The sequence below is a fragment of the Meleagris gallopavo genome, chromosome 5, assembly GCF_000146605.3.
Source record: "Meleagris gallopavo isolate NT-WF06-2002-E0010 breed Aviagen turkey brand Nicholas breeding stock chromosome 5, Turkey_5.1, whole genome shotgun sequence".
In the NCBI taxonomy this organism is placed as follows: Eukaryota; Metazoa; Chordata; class Aves; order Galliformes; family Phasianidae; genus Meleagris; species Meleagris gallopavo.
In genome coordinates, this window is record NC_015015.2 from 31130438 (window position 1) to 31146414 (window position 15977).

The window sequence follows — 15977 nt, forward strand, 5'->3', positions numbered from 1 at the left end:
AGCCTTCAGTCATTACAAGTTCTGTATACACTTCCAGTGGTAGTGAATGCTTATGATCAAAACTCAAGCACTACAAGTGAATGAAAATGTAACTGAACTGTTTCTCTTTGGGTTTATAGAGGGCATATACTTGCCCTTTAAAAAAAAAAAAAACATTTTTACTCAACGTTATATTTATTAAATTAATTGAGTCACTTTATCCAGCACTGCACTCAATCTCCATATCAAAATACTTACTGTATCCAGAGAGGCAGAAGCTCTTAAATCTGGTAAAAATCCAACTTCAAGTAGGTGAAGGAGGAAGCTTTGGTCCTTAATGCCATACACACGGTCCAAAAAGAGTACCATTGGTGCCTTATGATCAGGACAGAAATTTGCAGACATGTCTGGCTCATTTACAGTGCCATCTACACAAATATACATAATTGCTTTTTAATAGCAGATAACTGACTAAAACACGAAGACAGTGAAAAGACACTATCATCAAATTTGATGTCTAAAATCAAAAGCTTAGAGTCACATTCTTGCTTAGTTTTCTTGTGTGCTGAAAAAGAAAGGAAGGTATTTATTTCAATTTAAAAAACCTATTACTTTACAAGTCATTGATCTTTTTATCTCAAATAATAGCTTAAGAATGAATAATTACTCCATTTGTTTCATTATTATTATATAGAATGTTTGTCAGGTAAAACTAAAGCAAAATATTACTGCAATTATTAAGAATATTTAGTAAATGTGAAGTTTTTTAAGCTTAAGAATTTTAATTTTTGCACTATGTTAAGTGGACTAGAAAGAATATGCTTATAATAAAGGACAATAACAGCAACAGAAGTTATTATATATTTATATAACTGATAAACTTCTTTGATTATAATGAGTAATAGACAATTATTGTGAAACAGAAAGTACAATAGAATTAAGGGAAAGAGGATAAAGTTATTTTGCTCTAGAAGAAAATGATAGACTGGTAGTTCATAGCCTATGGAACATGCATAAATTAACAGTAAAGATGACAATCATATACCACAAAAATGTCTTCCTTTGCTGAATGTAAGCTTTTTAGATATCTTCAGTTTATAAGATTAACTTGAATGTTAGTTTTTGAAAAAAAAATCCACTCTGAATAACCACATGACTGCTTCCAGAAATGAATCAGTAGTCACATAACAAGAAAGATTATCTCTTTTTGCCCTGTAATCTCTGAATTTGTTGCATTTTTAAGTTTCAGAGCAATGAAGGTGAAAACTCAAAAATCTCCATGGAGTTTCCTTTAGCAGGGAGTATCAAGCCTGCTAGCTTCAATGATAAAAACTCAACTTCAACAAGATAGGCATCCAGACACATACAGGGAACTACACAGTTAACTGCAGAAAGTGATAAGTTTGTGCTCCAGGGTTCAGGTTTTGTATGCATGCACAAAGTAAATAGATTCAAGATGTGTGAAAGATTCCACGGTATCTTGCCTTTATCTTATGGGTGGACCTTATGGAAAAAGAGATTTTGAGTCTCAAAGCAAAGGAGAGATAGCAGCATTATTTAGCCAGATTGGGAGAATTAGCTAGAAAGGGAGAATATTTTAAGACAAGATGAACATGTATGAAGGTAGGCGTGCACCTGAATAAAAAACAAATCAGGTTTCGGACCTTGAATATTAGAGCTCAGAGTGGAATGTTATATCCAGAAACTGGGAAGAAGACAGTAGATGTGGAGGAACACTTTGTCTGGATCAGGACAATCCCAAATGCAGCTGGTTTTCATTTTCTCAGGGAAAGAAACAGTATAGTTTCCTTTGCCAATATATTATAGGCAGAAAACTAACTAACAAATAAACATGATATACACATGCAACATTTTATTCAATCAAACAGGAATATACACTGAATCATCAGTGACCTGCAGAAGAAAGTAAACAAAAGAGCCTAAAAGCCTGCACACAACAGTAATAAAACTGAGTGACTAGAAAAAGTAGAGACAGCTGAGTTTCAGAGTTTCATGCAGACAACTCTAAGCTACTACTTATGTAGAAAAAAAAGCCATGGCTATATGATGCTGATCTTGGAACTGAAAACATAAGCCAGGAAAGAGATCCTGAAGACATCACTGAAATTCTATGAAACCATCAACTCATAGTGTAGCAGAAAACAAGCCATCAAGATACTAGATACCAATAATAGAAGTCTAGGGTGTTCATTAAAATTAATAGAGAACAAGGTGGTGGGTTTTTTGTTTGTTTGTTTGTTTTTTAAAGATGCTTAAAATGTATTTTTGTGTAGCAAAATAGCAAAATTCTGGAATTTATTGCCATACGAGTTTGTGGGTACAGATATCATGATAAAAGAATTCAATAAATTCTTGCATACCAAGTCCAGAAATAGATATTAATTGGCACCCTTTAATCTCTCTAAACAAATGACTGGATGCTGTTGAAGTATGGAGAGGCTTTGTTCAAACTCATGCGTTCTTCCTAAAGGGACAGCATCTCTATAATGAGTGTTATACAGCACTAGGGCAGTGTTCCAGTATGTTATTTCATAGGTTTTCACAATCTCTGATCCACAAGACCAAGAATCAATTATATGGGAGCAGGTCTAATTGATGCATATCCAATTAAAATCTAAAGAAAAGATACCTACTTATACTCAATTCTAGTGAGATTGTTCTATTTCACATTAGAAGGCATATGTGACAACATCATTTTATAAAAATTGTATTAGTCTAGTAAAAAGATTGAAATTACCTTTGTTAACTGTTGACAGCTTTAGTGGTATACTTATAATCCCAACCAAATCTTCAGTTGGCACTAGAGATCGAAGGATTGATCTGATTCGAATAGCTTCACCTTTTCCACTTTGAATAAGCTGAGAAAAGGTTTATCAGTTAAGAAATTTAGTACTGAATAAAATTGGATTTTTTTTCCTCAAAATACTGATAATAATGCAAGTTTTTTTTTGAAACACCAGAGTACTTAGAAAAAATGCAAAGAAATTTAATTTATTGCAGCACTGTATAGGAGTTGCAGATTTTAAGTTTATCTTTTACCTTAGATCTTTTTCATCTTTCCTAATTTTGATGTCATCAATAATGTGATGGTATTATAAATTCCTAAGAAAGCAAAAAAGCCTATGTGTCTAAGATTCCTAGATTCTGACCCATCAGATAAAATGATGAAAGTGACATTTTCTAAAAGACTCCTGTTACTTACAGAAATATTCTTCCAATACATGCAGATAATGTAGATACCGTTTTTCAACAGTGCACAAGAAATAAACTTTTTATGGCTTTTTAGAGTACAGTAAAGGGCCAGATTGAGAAATTTCTTTGGCTGTGTAAATGTGCAATGCTATGTGTTCATTTGTACTTTAACCTCATAGTCATACAATTTCCCAAGTCTTAAAAAAATAACAGAGCACAAGAAATCAAAAGTCACTGAATTTTTGTGAACAGCTTGTAGGAAACACATCTGTATAGGCAGAGTAAAAAATGCAATAAAGTCCACCTCTTGAAGGCAGAAAGCCTTTGAATAGGGAACAGCTTACTTAGACATGTATAGTTCTGTTCAAATATCTCCCACATTTTCTGTGCAAGTGACAGTATGAACTTACGTGCATTTCTGGTGCACAGCGTCCAAGTAAATCTATGAGAGCAGAGTAAAATGACATGATTGCATTGCCCATGTGTACGATCTCCTCCTCCTCCTCCTCTTCATCACTAAAAGGCAATCGGCAATACCACTGAGTAATTACCCTAGTCTAAGTTTATAGTTCCTCTCTGAAGCGAGATCCATGATTCAGAGACTATCAGATATACACAGTTCCTCTAGCTACAGATTAAAGCTTTTTTTGTAGTCCTAGAGCTAGGATGCAATTGAATAGTCTAGTAATAACTGATTTATACCAGGCCATCCTCTTCTTTCACATTACTATTGTCTTCGCATCATTCCACAGTAGCCTTCCCATTTAATTTCTCCTTCAGACTTTGCTTCTGTAACTAGCATTCCACTTGATCTAGATCATACCTAATGAACTTGATATGACAAGTGCTTGTGGGTGTGAATCTATTATGTTCTGTGTTTGCATAATGCGGAATCACAGAATGGCCTGGGTTGGAAGGGACATCAAAGATCATGAATCTCCAACCCCCCCTGCCACATGCAGGGCCACCAACCTCCACATTTGATACTACACCAGGCTGCCCAGGGCCCTATCCAATCTGGCCTTAAACGCCACCAAGGATGGGGCATCCACAATCTCTCTGGGCAGCCTGTTCCAGCACCTCACCAGTCTCATAGTAAAGAACTTCCCCCTGACATCCAACCTAAATCTTCCCTTCTTCAACTCAAAACCATTTCCCCTTGTCCTGCTGTTATCTACCCTTTCAAAGACTTGACTCCTCTCCTGTTCATTGGTACTGAAAAAGGCTGCAATTAGGTGGCCCTGGATCCTTCTCTTCTCCAGGCTGAACAAGCCCAGCTCCCTCATCCTGTCTTCGTAGGGGAGGTGCTCCAGCCATCTGACCATCTTTGTGGCCCTCCTCTGGACCATCTTCAACAGCTCCCTGTCTTTCTTTTACTGGGGGCTCCAGACCTGGACACAGTATTCCGATAGGGCTTCACAAGGGCAGAGTAGAGAGGGACAATGCCTTACTTAATAAGGTAAATTATCCACATACTTCTAACATGGTTAAACCAGCTACTACATCATCATTTTCCAAACTAGCATTCACATTTACTTACCCTTCTCTCTTATATCCTTGTGAGGGAAGGTCACGAGAAGGATTCTCTGAGATCCGTATAGCTTCTTGCATAGCTGCCAGCAATCCATTTCCTCCTTCTCCTCTAAGCTCTGGTCCAAAGCACTCTGGTCGTCGAATAAGAAGCTTTACAACAACACTTGCATTTTCTTCAACACTTTCACCTGAAGATAAAAAAAGAAACCTTAGCACTACACATGCTTTCTTCTGAAAGGTATCTTTTAGTTTGAAGATAACTACATTTTTTCCTAAATTATATATTTATGATATGTATAATATATATGTTATTTTATATATACACACCATATAATTATAAATATTATATATATATATATATACTATTTTTTTATTTTGAAAGCAAAAAAAAGTTTGTAACAACAATGATATGCACTAACCTCTCTCTGTCTGTTAGTATATTTTTATGAATAGAAAAGTAATTTAAAAAAACCCTTTAAATAGATTCTCAAGAGATTTTACTTACTGTTAACAAAAACTGCAAATCTTAGGAATGACAGGTAACGTTCACCCTCTATTGGATTCCACCCAATGTCTGGATATCCTTTAGCTAGCAACACTGGACAACTCTGCAGGCCACAACCTGCCAGGTAAGTAACAACCTACAATACAGAAACAGCCATTTACTCACGTATGCAGAAGTTAATTTCTAAAATTACTGTCAATGCATGATTTTTTATTTGAATAATAGGGCTTTAATGTACTAGCTGTTTCATTTGATAAACAACCACTAGAGCTCAATATTGTGTCAGTCTTAGTTTCTAGTCCTTGCTTTCAAGGATGGCAAAAACAAGAAATCAAACATTTCATTTCTGAAACTACTATAACTTAATACAACAATACAAAAACATTTAATTTGGAATGTGTAAAGTAGAATAAAATATTCAGGTTTTTTTCTCACAATACATTGCAAAAAAAAAACACAACAGTTAAAATACTATTTAACAACAACAAAATCACATCGATAGCTTCTCCTCTTCTTACTTCACCTGAATTTATTCCTCCCCTCAAACTGTGTTTCTTGACATGCATTTCTCTTTTTTCATGCCTTTATTCTTGTTCTTTTCTACCTGATAACAGCACTGAAAGATTACAGAAGACAGGAAAAGACCTTCTTGTTCTCTTTTACTGTGATTCCCACTAAGTGTTAAGACAAAGCATGAAAAACATTGCTCAATAATTTTACTTTAAGACAGAACATATCTAGAGCAAGTATTTCTGAAAAGATCATATTCGAATACTACTGCTATGATCAAACTTGCCCTTTTCCTTCTGCTACCAGTACACTATTGAATAAGTAGGTCAGAATAGGTCACTTGCTTTATCAAGATCTGGTTCTTCCAGTGCTAGTGCAAGCTCATTGTTGTCCATTACAGAGGCTGCTGCAACATCAAGTGGTGTCGAACCTCTCATTGAAGGAAATGCTGCAGAAGAACGTTAATATAGATATATTAAAAAAAAATAAAATCAATTTGCAGTAACCACAATTATGCAGCAGAGGGCAGTAATCACACTGGAATCTAAACATATTAATAGCATGTTGTATGTACAGCTGTTCTTCAACCAAGAGCATGGTTAGTTTTCAAATAGTGTTACAATAAATACTGAAATCCTTTCCTGTCTTGACATCCACATCCACAAACATACAGAACTATGTTATTTTTAAATGCAGATATAGAAATCATTATTAACAACATGGCAAAATATAAGCAATTTTATACAACAGTTTCTTTAGCCGAATAAGATTTCAGCTCTGTAACTCTCAGAAGCTGCATAACCCTATCAGTTCAATATTTTTTAATATATCTATATTCAGGTAAAAGAGTGACTTTCAAACTGCAATGTTACCTTTTTTATTTCATTAATTCTTATTCCATTTTTGGTGTTCAGTATGGATAGATATGGTCATAGAAATAATAGCTATGAATAGCCAAAATATTATAAAAATCACATGCTGACTTGTCTTACTATACCTTACTAATACAACCATCTACATAGCCAAGAGAATTTTCCTTGAGCTAGTACATACACATCAAAAATCAAACACCCAATCAAATATCCATTCCAAAATATAAATACGAAATTCATATTAGTGGAATAAATTTTAGAGGAGTAGGGAAACAGCAAAAAAAGAAATTTATATTCATTGCTCAGATGAAATAGATCAGCATCAAAGATGGTTAATTTCATCTTAGATTTCCAATGACAGTTATACCAAGTGGAACAAATGTAGATTTGGTCCTAAATCTTTCTATGTTAAGACTGCTTGGATGAAAGGAAAACAGAGCAAGGTTTCATCACACACTTCAAATTGCTATACAAATTACAAGTTATTCCTTGTGTTGGTTTTAACTATTACGGCTATACGACATACCCAACCCAACGCTGCTGTTTTCCAGTAAGTAACTGAGATGCTCAAACATGGCTTTTTGGTTTTGACGACTAATTCGACAGAAGTAGCACAGAAATCGACAACAGCTTGCCACCATCTTAGGAAAAACGATCTGCTGAAGAAGAATGTTGACAAAGCAGTGAAAAATGTTAATTACCAATCTGTTCTAATTTTTCTTCCCACATCCCTAACAAGGAAAGCATAGCAAAGTTACCAAGGTGATAAGCAAATGACAGTTGCTTTTGTTCTAATTCAAGAAAGGATCTGCATTTCCTTTTAACCTTTGTATTCATTAGGCCCTTAGGTTTAAAATGTTGGAAAATCATTTTGCGGGAAACTATAGAGAACATATAAGAAAGAAAATCTGAGACTTATTTTTCTCAACTCTCTCAAAAGCAATCTGTAGATTAGCAAACATGGCTATACAAAAATGGTTATAGAAACAAGCTCAGTCACCAAAATACTAGATCATAGCAGAATAAAATATTTGAAAATCTTATTTTATCCTCCCATACTCATTACAGTAAGAATACACAGTCTTATGAAAAAGATTTGTACAAGTCTTTTACATTGCTCAGTGAATAGGCCTTGATAATATACATTAATATTTTATCTTTAATGTACAATGCTTTTTTGGTGGTTGTTTTCAGGTTTTCCTACCAGATCTATTAAAATTACCAATATATAGCACTCAAAGCATCAAGCTCACTGGCAGATTTGCATCCTAAAGATATTTACAAAATCAGGGAGAAATTCATGATTCTTTTTTTAATAATCTGACCAGCACCCTTTAGGCAAAAGCATTGTTTCTTTCTTTCTTTCTCTGTCTCTATCATCAAACCATGTAATCTATAATATTATACAGAATATTTTATATTCTCTAATATTCATGATGATAGTTAAACACAATATTGTGTGTTTTCGTCCTATGATGTCATGTCTTCTTCACTTCATGCTTTGCAACTATAAATAACAGTATTTATATTTCTTTATACAATGCATAATATATACTGCCTCTCTTACAACATAATTCTCATTCTAAGTAAAGCCTTTTTACTTGAGACAACAGGTTTCTAGGGAAAAAATGACAACATAATTAAAAGCTGTATGATATGAGTTATCTATTCAGATAACTTCTGTGGAGTTGATTTGATTAACCGTAGCTTTATTTTCACACAGGTCTTTTTGATAACATATATCCCATTTGTCTACTTCCCTTATGAAGGTACTATTATGTACAAGTAGCATTTCTATTTTTACATATAAGATAGATGAAAATTAATGAAAATTATTTATTCCCTCATGAAGATATTCAACAATGCTTCCATGTCCATAATTTACTGGGATACAGTAAATACAAAGCATCTGACAACTTAATTTAGAGAATTACAGTAAGCAGAATGAATGTAAAAAAAATATTTTAGAAATTGCTTATTATTGAAGGTCATCTGAAGAAAAGCATAATATAAAAATTTCCTAATATGAAAGAAAAGATTTTAAAGTAATTCTGAGAGTCAAAAAGAGCATTGAAACTGAATGAAGAACCAACAACAGAAACCAATGTTACGGTTCCAAAATTATAAGAATGAAAGCACAGTCTTTAAAAATAACTATTTTAGGCTTCCATCCACTAAAACTTAACTGTGATGTAAAATGGAAAGTTTGCTTGAATATTTTCACCAACAGAGTACCTTTCTAGGGGTTTGTAAGTGGGTACTATCTAAAGTAAATACTAAAGTATTTCTAAGTTACCGAGAAACCTTCAGCTACACCATATTCCACAGATTTCAGATATTTCTGACTCATTTATTAATAGCACAGTTGGAAGGAAGCCTGGCATGGGTTTCCTTCTGTTTGGACAGACAAATTTTTACCTTCTGACTGTTTCTCTAGAGAAGCAGTGAACTGTAACACTCTCAACTACACATCTCAATACAACCTCACAATAAAACCATTTAATCCAGAAAACTGGAAACATGGCTTAAAGCATCTGCTGTCACAACTTCAGAAAATTCCTAACCCAGAGATGACACTGCATAGCGGCTCATTCCTTTTGACTGTCATCTACAAGAAGGGTCATAAAGAGGATCCAGGGAACTACAGGTCTGTCAGCCTAACCTCGCTACCAGGAAAGGTTATGGAGCAGATAGTCTTGAGAATGATCACACGACAGGTGCAGGACCAAGGAATCAGGCCTAGCTGGCATGGGTTCATGAAGGGCAGGTCCTGCTTGACCAACCTGATCTCCTGCTATGATTGAGTGACCCACCTGGTGGATGAGGGAAAGGTTGTTGACATAGTCTACCTAGCCTTCAGCAAAGCCTTTGGCATGTCTCCCATGATACTCTGGAGAAGCTGGTAGCCCATGTCTTAGACATATACACTCCTCACTGGGTAAAGAACTGGCTAGATAGCTGAGCTCAGACAGGTATGGTAAATTCAGCTGGTGACTGGTCACAAGTGATATTCCGCAGGGGTCAGTACTGGGGCCTGTCCTGTCCATCTTTATTGAAGTCCAGGATGAGGGCATTGAGTGCACCCTCAGTAGATGACACCAGGTTGAGAGCAAGTATCAATCTGCCTGGGAAAATGGTAGGAAGGCCCTTCAGAGGGAACTGGATAGGCTGGATAGCTGGACTGGGGCCAGTTGGGATGAAGTTCAACAAGACCAAGTGCTGGGTCCTGCACTTTGGCCGCAACAACCCCAGAAATGCTATTGGCTTAGGGCAGAGGAAATGGACCTGGGATTATTAGTCGATGCTCAGCTGATGAGACAGCAGTGTGCTAAGGTGGCCAAGACGACCAATGGCATCTTGGCTTGTATCAGAAATAGTGATGCCAGCAGCAGTGGGGAAGTGATCATCGCTCTGTACAGCAGAGGTGAGGCCACACCTTGAGTACTGGGTTCAGTTTGGGGCCCCTCACTTAAAAGAAAGACATTGAGGCCCTGGGGAGTGTTGAGAGAAGGGCAACTAAGCTGGTGCTTAACAATCACCAGTCTAGGGAGCTGGGACTGTTCAGTCTTGAGAAGATGGGAGTGATCTTATCGCTCTCTACAACCACCTGAAGGGAGATTGTGGTGAGGTGGGAGTCAGTCTTTTTTTTCATTTAATTAGCAGTAGGACTAGAGGAATTGGCCTCAAGTTGCATCAGGGGAGATTTAGGTTGGACATTAGGAAATACGTCACTGAGAGAGTGGTCAAGTGCTGGAACAAGTTTCCTAGGGAAGTCATGGAGTCTGTCCCTGGTGGTGTTCAAGAAACACTTAGATGTTGTACTGAGGGACAAGGTTTAGAAGGAAATATTGGTGGTAGGTGGATGGTTGGACTGGTTGATCTTAGAGGTCTTTTCCAACCTCAGTGATTTTATGATTCTATGATTTCTTCTCTTGAAATTGTAACTTTTGACAGGGATAAATGTCCACAAAGCTAGGAATAGCAAGAAGAAGGGAAAATACTAAGAATCTAAGTTATGAGGAACTAAGTCACTAAGTTGTGAGGAATTTGGCTGAGAGCAGGAAGAGCAACATTCTAACGTCTGATACCATAATTCTTCTTGAACTGTACATAAGCAAGTCACTGGATTAAAGCCACGAGAATTTCAAATGAATTTATAAAACCGAAGCTGACCTTAGTGTTTCTGGCCTTACTCTTTTTTATTCAAAAGAATACCATTCCTAGAAGATCCCCAGCACACACAAACATATACTTTTTCCAAATTACAGCCTGGTGGTTAGACCCTAAATGAACAATCTTTCACATGAGACTTCTGTACAAGCTCAGAAGTCAAGCATTCCAGCAGGAGATCAACTGACAGCAATCATTTACAAAGTAGTACTCTCACTTTAAGATTACAGTTCCTATGAAGGATACTTCACATCTGGATTTCAGAAGCAATGCTTCTCCTGTAAAATTCCCTGCTTAGCTGTTCATTGTATGAAATCTCATTGCAATATCTTTCTGTGATGTGTGCAGACTCCTCTCATAGCAACCTTTTCCCTATTATTTCATACCATAACTGTAGCCCTCAGTCTTCATTAAATAAATAAATAAATAGATAAAAATTGGTGTTGATTATCTGGAAGTTTCCACACTTTATGAGGAAATGATGTACCTTGAGACTAAAATAAATCAAATTCTTAACACAGTCTATTTCTTAACCGTATTTCTTGATAAGATTCCTATTCCTATGAAGATTCCAGACCAATAGGCAATCTTTTTGGATTCCCCATACACTCCATAGAGAAAGGTACACAAAATAGGATATTCTGGATGGCCAGAAACATTAAAAGCCGTGACCAAGTTAGTAATTTTTTTTAGATCTGCATTGCTCACAAAAACATCACAGTAAATTCTGTTACATATTTAAGTAGATTTGCATTATAAAATTTTTTGCAACAACATTCTTACATAGAACTAGAAGGCACTGCAGAGTAGTTTTGGTGGGTATTTTTTGTCACTTCTGACTTCATGTACAAACACTACAGCAAAAAAGGTTGTGACATCTATAAATTATACTGTTAATTAGACAATAACTAATAACTAATTGTAGCTTGCCCGGCCTGGGGGAAAAAAAAACAAAAACAAAAACACAAAACCCAGAAAAAACAGCACTGGGAAAAGAGGACAATTCCCTTTTTGGAAGGGAGGCATTAACATTAAAACACCAGGCATAAGTGAGAATAGAAAAGATAAACCCACTTCACTTCTAACTTTCCTCAGGTAGCTGGAGGAACATTCAGGTATGCCCCTGTACTTTTAAACAAACACAGATATTCAAACATAACGCTAAGTACAACTTTGCAAATTATAGTTCAGTCCCAAGAAATTGAAATTGAGCGTTCAAAACAAAATTGGTGTAAGTTAACTAAGTATGCAGTTTACTGTTAACAACACTTTATTGAAGATGAAGACATTTTCCTGGCAGACCTAGGCCTCCCATGTATGAACCTAATCTATATATTTAATTTAAAATAACATCAAAACCTTTTAAAGTACTATTAAATAAAATACCTATAGCCTTTAACTTAAAAATAAACAAATAAATAAATAAATAATAATTCCTAAAACACTGGTGATGTATTTTAAGAACTTCTGAATTCCTTATGTTAATTAAGAGTTGTTAAAACTGGACAAGCAGTATCAGGCATATAAAGATCTATTTATCTTTATCCTCTTTAACATCCTTTTATACTTTACAAAGGTTAAAGATGCAAAACTAACAATATAATTACAGTGAAATTACCTGAGATTTATCTCCTCCAAGCACATTCACCATCACATCCATAACTGTCTCATGCATGCCCAAGACTCTCATTAAGTTAGGATGCTGATAAAAAACCTTGTTGTTCATGATATCTCTAAAGTGGGAGAAAAGGCAACATCATTAAGAAATACTATTTTCATTTATTAGATATTTTAGAAATATGCATTCGTAGTAGTAATGGGATTTTAAATACTCAGATTTCAGTATAAAACAAAATCATCTGACAAATAATTAACATTAAAATATGCTGTTATTCCTCTTTCACAAATTCAATATAATAACAATCTAAACTTTTTTATTATTTGAAAATGGCATTTCTTTCCTCTTTTCCTCTCCATCTTTAAATTTCTCTTACCACCTGTTCTGTTTAAGAAAAAATATATTGTTATGATTTAAGTGGGACAGAATATATTGTTATCTTGTAAGTAGAGAATGGGGATCAATAAATCCAAATCTAATCTTGCCTCTGCAGAAACACTGCTTAATTCATTTCCTCAGATCATAAAGCAGAAGATACTAAAGAGACTTATTTTTCAAGGATATCAGTTACACATCTTTCATCAACATTTCCAAAATTAAGACTGAGAGAAGATGTAAAATGAAATAAGAGTTCTCCTCAATAGGAATATTTTAACAATTGCATTCTGCCCACTCTCCTATAACATATTCTGAAATTCTCTATTTTTGTTCAATAATCCAGAACAGGATTTATGTATTTTCATGGGAATACGAACTGCAAAGAACAAAAAATCATGCCTATTTTAAATGAACATAGACAACTGGTAAAGGAAACAGAATTATAACATATTACCTCTGGGAAGGGGGCTACAGACATGCCCAGTTTAGATGAAAGTTATCCTCAATCCCATTAGAAATCTCAGTAATTTTACAAACTCAGCAACAGGGACAAATTAGGTAATGATGTCACATACTAATTAATAAGTTGTTTCTATGAATTGCCCAATTCAACTGAAGAGACTATTGTTTTCAATTTTCACAAAAAAGAACCCTGCAATTTCTACTGTAAAATAGTAAGAGCAATGCTAGTTCCTTACAACTGTTATACAGGAGAAAAACTGTTCAGTATTCCTGATGAAAGACAAAGAAGTATAGTTCTTAGATTATCTTAAAACATTTTCTTTTTAAATACTCTAATTTAATTTTAGGCAATTCATTTTCTGTGAAATTATTTATGTATTTATTTTACTTCCAACATTGAGTGTTCCAATCTTTACATAAGAGGAGTAATAGGCATGCACAAAACTACTTACTTCAGAAGAATAGTTTCATAACAAGAATGGAGAAAAATATTTTCATACCACAGCAGGGATTACATAAAGGGAAAGTCTTACAATTCTGAAGTTATAAAAGATAAAATAAGTAGTCTTCTGTGTTCAAATACTTTGATTTACCATTGATACAATTCTAACCAGCTTGAAACATTTCAGATCACAATGCTTTGCTGCTTCTGCCTAGCTGCTTGTAAAAACTCGCCACTTACAAAGGATAGCAACAAATCTATTCACTTATACATGAAAAAATAACGTGAGCTTTAATTTAGTGTGGTATTAACACCAATGAAGACATAAGTCACCTGTTTACTCTAGATCTGCTAAAACATGTTTGTCTACTAAATATCAACAAAAAAAAATACTCACTAGGCTTCACTGTTGTAAAAACAGTCCAGTTTCTTTAGGTGAGCAGATACTTTGGTTCATAGAAAAAAAAGCCATACTAAAAAATTCTGATACACATCAGCATTTCAGTACAGCAATAATTTTCATCCAGGATCTAAAGTGGATGGATTTACCAGTAAAATAGAAAGCATTATTCAAAAATAAAATGATGATAATTGCGTACCCTAATCCATTAATCATTAGCAGTTCCTCTTCTTTTCCCATTCTTACACTGAGAAGTGAGCGAATCTGGCCCAGTGCAGCAAGCAGATTAATGGTATCCTTCACAGAGCCAGCACTAATAGTGTATGCTTTCCTCAGAGCTTGAAGTAGCTCACCAATGCTATCATATTGCCTACGCAGCAGAGTGTACATAATCCGAACCAATTCTGGATCTTGAATCTGATCTTCCTGGGACCAGCGCACCATAGTTTGGGATATGAGTTCCTTCAGTGTAGCTAAAATAATAAAATACAAAAAATGTTACCAGCTATTACAAACACAAAAATTCAAAAACATACATTGCAGTAAAGTATCAGATAACAGTAGACAATAAGGCAGTTATAAGAAAGCAAAAGAATATTAGCAGAATAGAATTTTCAACAGGAAATATAATGCTGGCTCTTTCATGGCAAGTCTGATGCTTCTGAGAGATGGAAAATAAGAAACTTAAACATAGTGTCCAAGTTAGTACATCACTGTTAACAATGAAAACTTCTTGGTTTATCATGACCCCAGAAATCATCCTTGTAAGTGCTAAATTATTTTTTTAAATTTCATTTATATATTAATATTTATAAAACAGCTTTAATTGGAGAGCTTCTTCTATTGCAAACTTTGTCATTAGGAATGACTTTTACTTTATTTTACAGTGGCAAAGAAACATCACATTTTTTATGAACATCAGTCTAGGTTAGGAATACAAGGACTGATCAAGAAATTTTCAGTAAAGAATTCTTTGTCTGACAAGTATGCTTCCACCTATCCTAGAAATATTCATTAAAGTTAGCTCAACCAGATAATTAGCTCTGCTGGAAGACGAAGAATATCTGTTCTAAGTTTACAAAACTGACCAAAAAAAAAAGAGAGAATGAAACAGTCTCCTTCCCCCCCCTCCCCCAGGGCCAAGATAAGGTGATAAGATGCCTTGTGAAGTTTTTGTGATTCATGCATCTAATGAATGTTTAGCTATTTTGTTGCTCAAACAAGGGACCTCCACTCTCTTAAAAAGATGACAACCTACCTGGAAACATCTCAGAATTGTATGATGATGCATATGCACTAACAAGAGAGGCAAAATGACTTATGAGAGGGAATTTTAACTGTTTCCTAACTACTTTGGGAAAGTCACTATCACTTCGGAATGTATTTTCTGAAAATTTGTACTGTTTTGATGCACACAACCCATATTGCTTGGATCAGTTCTGTGTTGAATATATTTGTTATACAGTGGCAGTGAAAACAATCTTTGTAAGCCCTGAGTTTAGGAACTTTACCTGAAAACTAAAAGCGTGTTCCTATCGTTATAAAAAATATTCATTGTTTATGCTAAGTGGAAGAGGATATCTTTACAATCACTATTTTTTCTCTCTTATAATTTACTCGATGGTGTATTAATAGAAAACAATCATTAGTTCCCTGATTTTGTTACAAAAACAGGCTGTAACTCTGTGGGAGACAGATTCTATTAAGACAGCTCTATTCAGTTTGTGAATAAAAATATAACAAGCTTTTTTTGAAAACACTAACTTTCTTCAATCAAGACAGTTTCTTCTTTCAGTACTATGGCATATTCTCCTAATTATTGCACTGAAATCAACCTAAGTGGATGTTCAGCTGCAAAAGTATTTGCACTGAGTCAGATATTACTGCAATTTTAC

General features: G+C 34.9%; 1 protein-coding gene across 1 annotated transcript in view; it reads right to left on the reverse strand.

The window, feature by feature from the left end:
• The window catches only part of LOC104911174 (ryanodine receptor 3-like), a 40224-nt gene extending 25654 nt beyond the window's left edge, over positions 1-14570 (reverse strand). Inside the window, exons 1-9 of the mRNA XM_010711632.3 lie at positions 14282-14570; positions 12401-12515; positions 7139-7271; positions 6085-6188; positions 5231-5366; positions 4733-4913; positions 3603-3708; positions 2738-2858; positions 238-407 (exon numbers count right to left, since the gene is read on the reverse strand). Of these exons, the coding sequence (XP_010709934.1) occupies positions 238-407; positions 2738-2858; positions 3603-3708; positions 4733-4913; positions 5231-5366; positions 6085-6188; positions 7139-7271; positions 12401-12515; positions 14282-14526 (1311 nt within the window). The 5' untranslated portion in view covers positions 14527-14570. The remainder of the gene's footprint in view (positions 1-237; positions 408-2737; positions 2859-3602; positions 3709-4732; positions 4914-5230; positions 5367-6084; positions 6189-7138; positions 7272-12400; positions 12516-14281) is intronic.
• Between the last annotated feature and the right edge of the window lie 1407 nt (positions 14571-15977).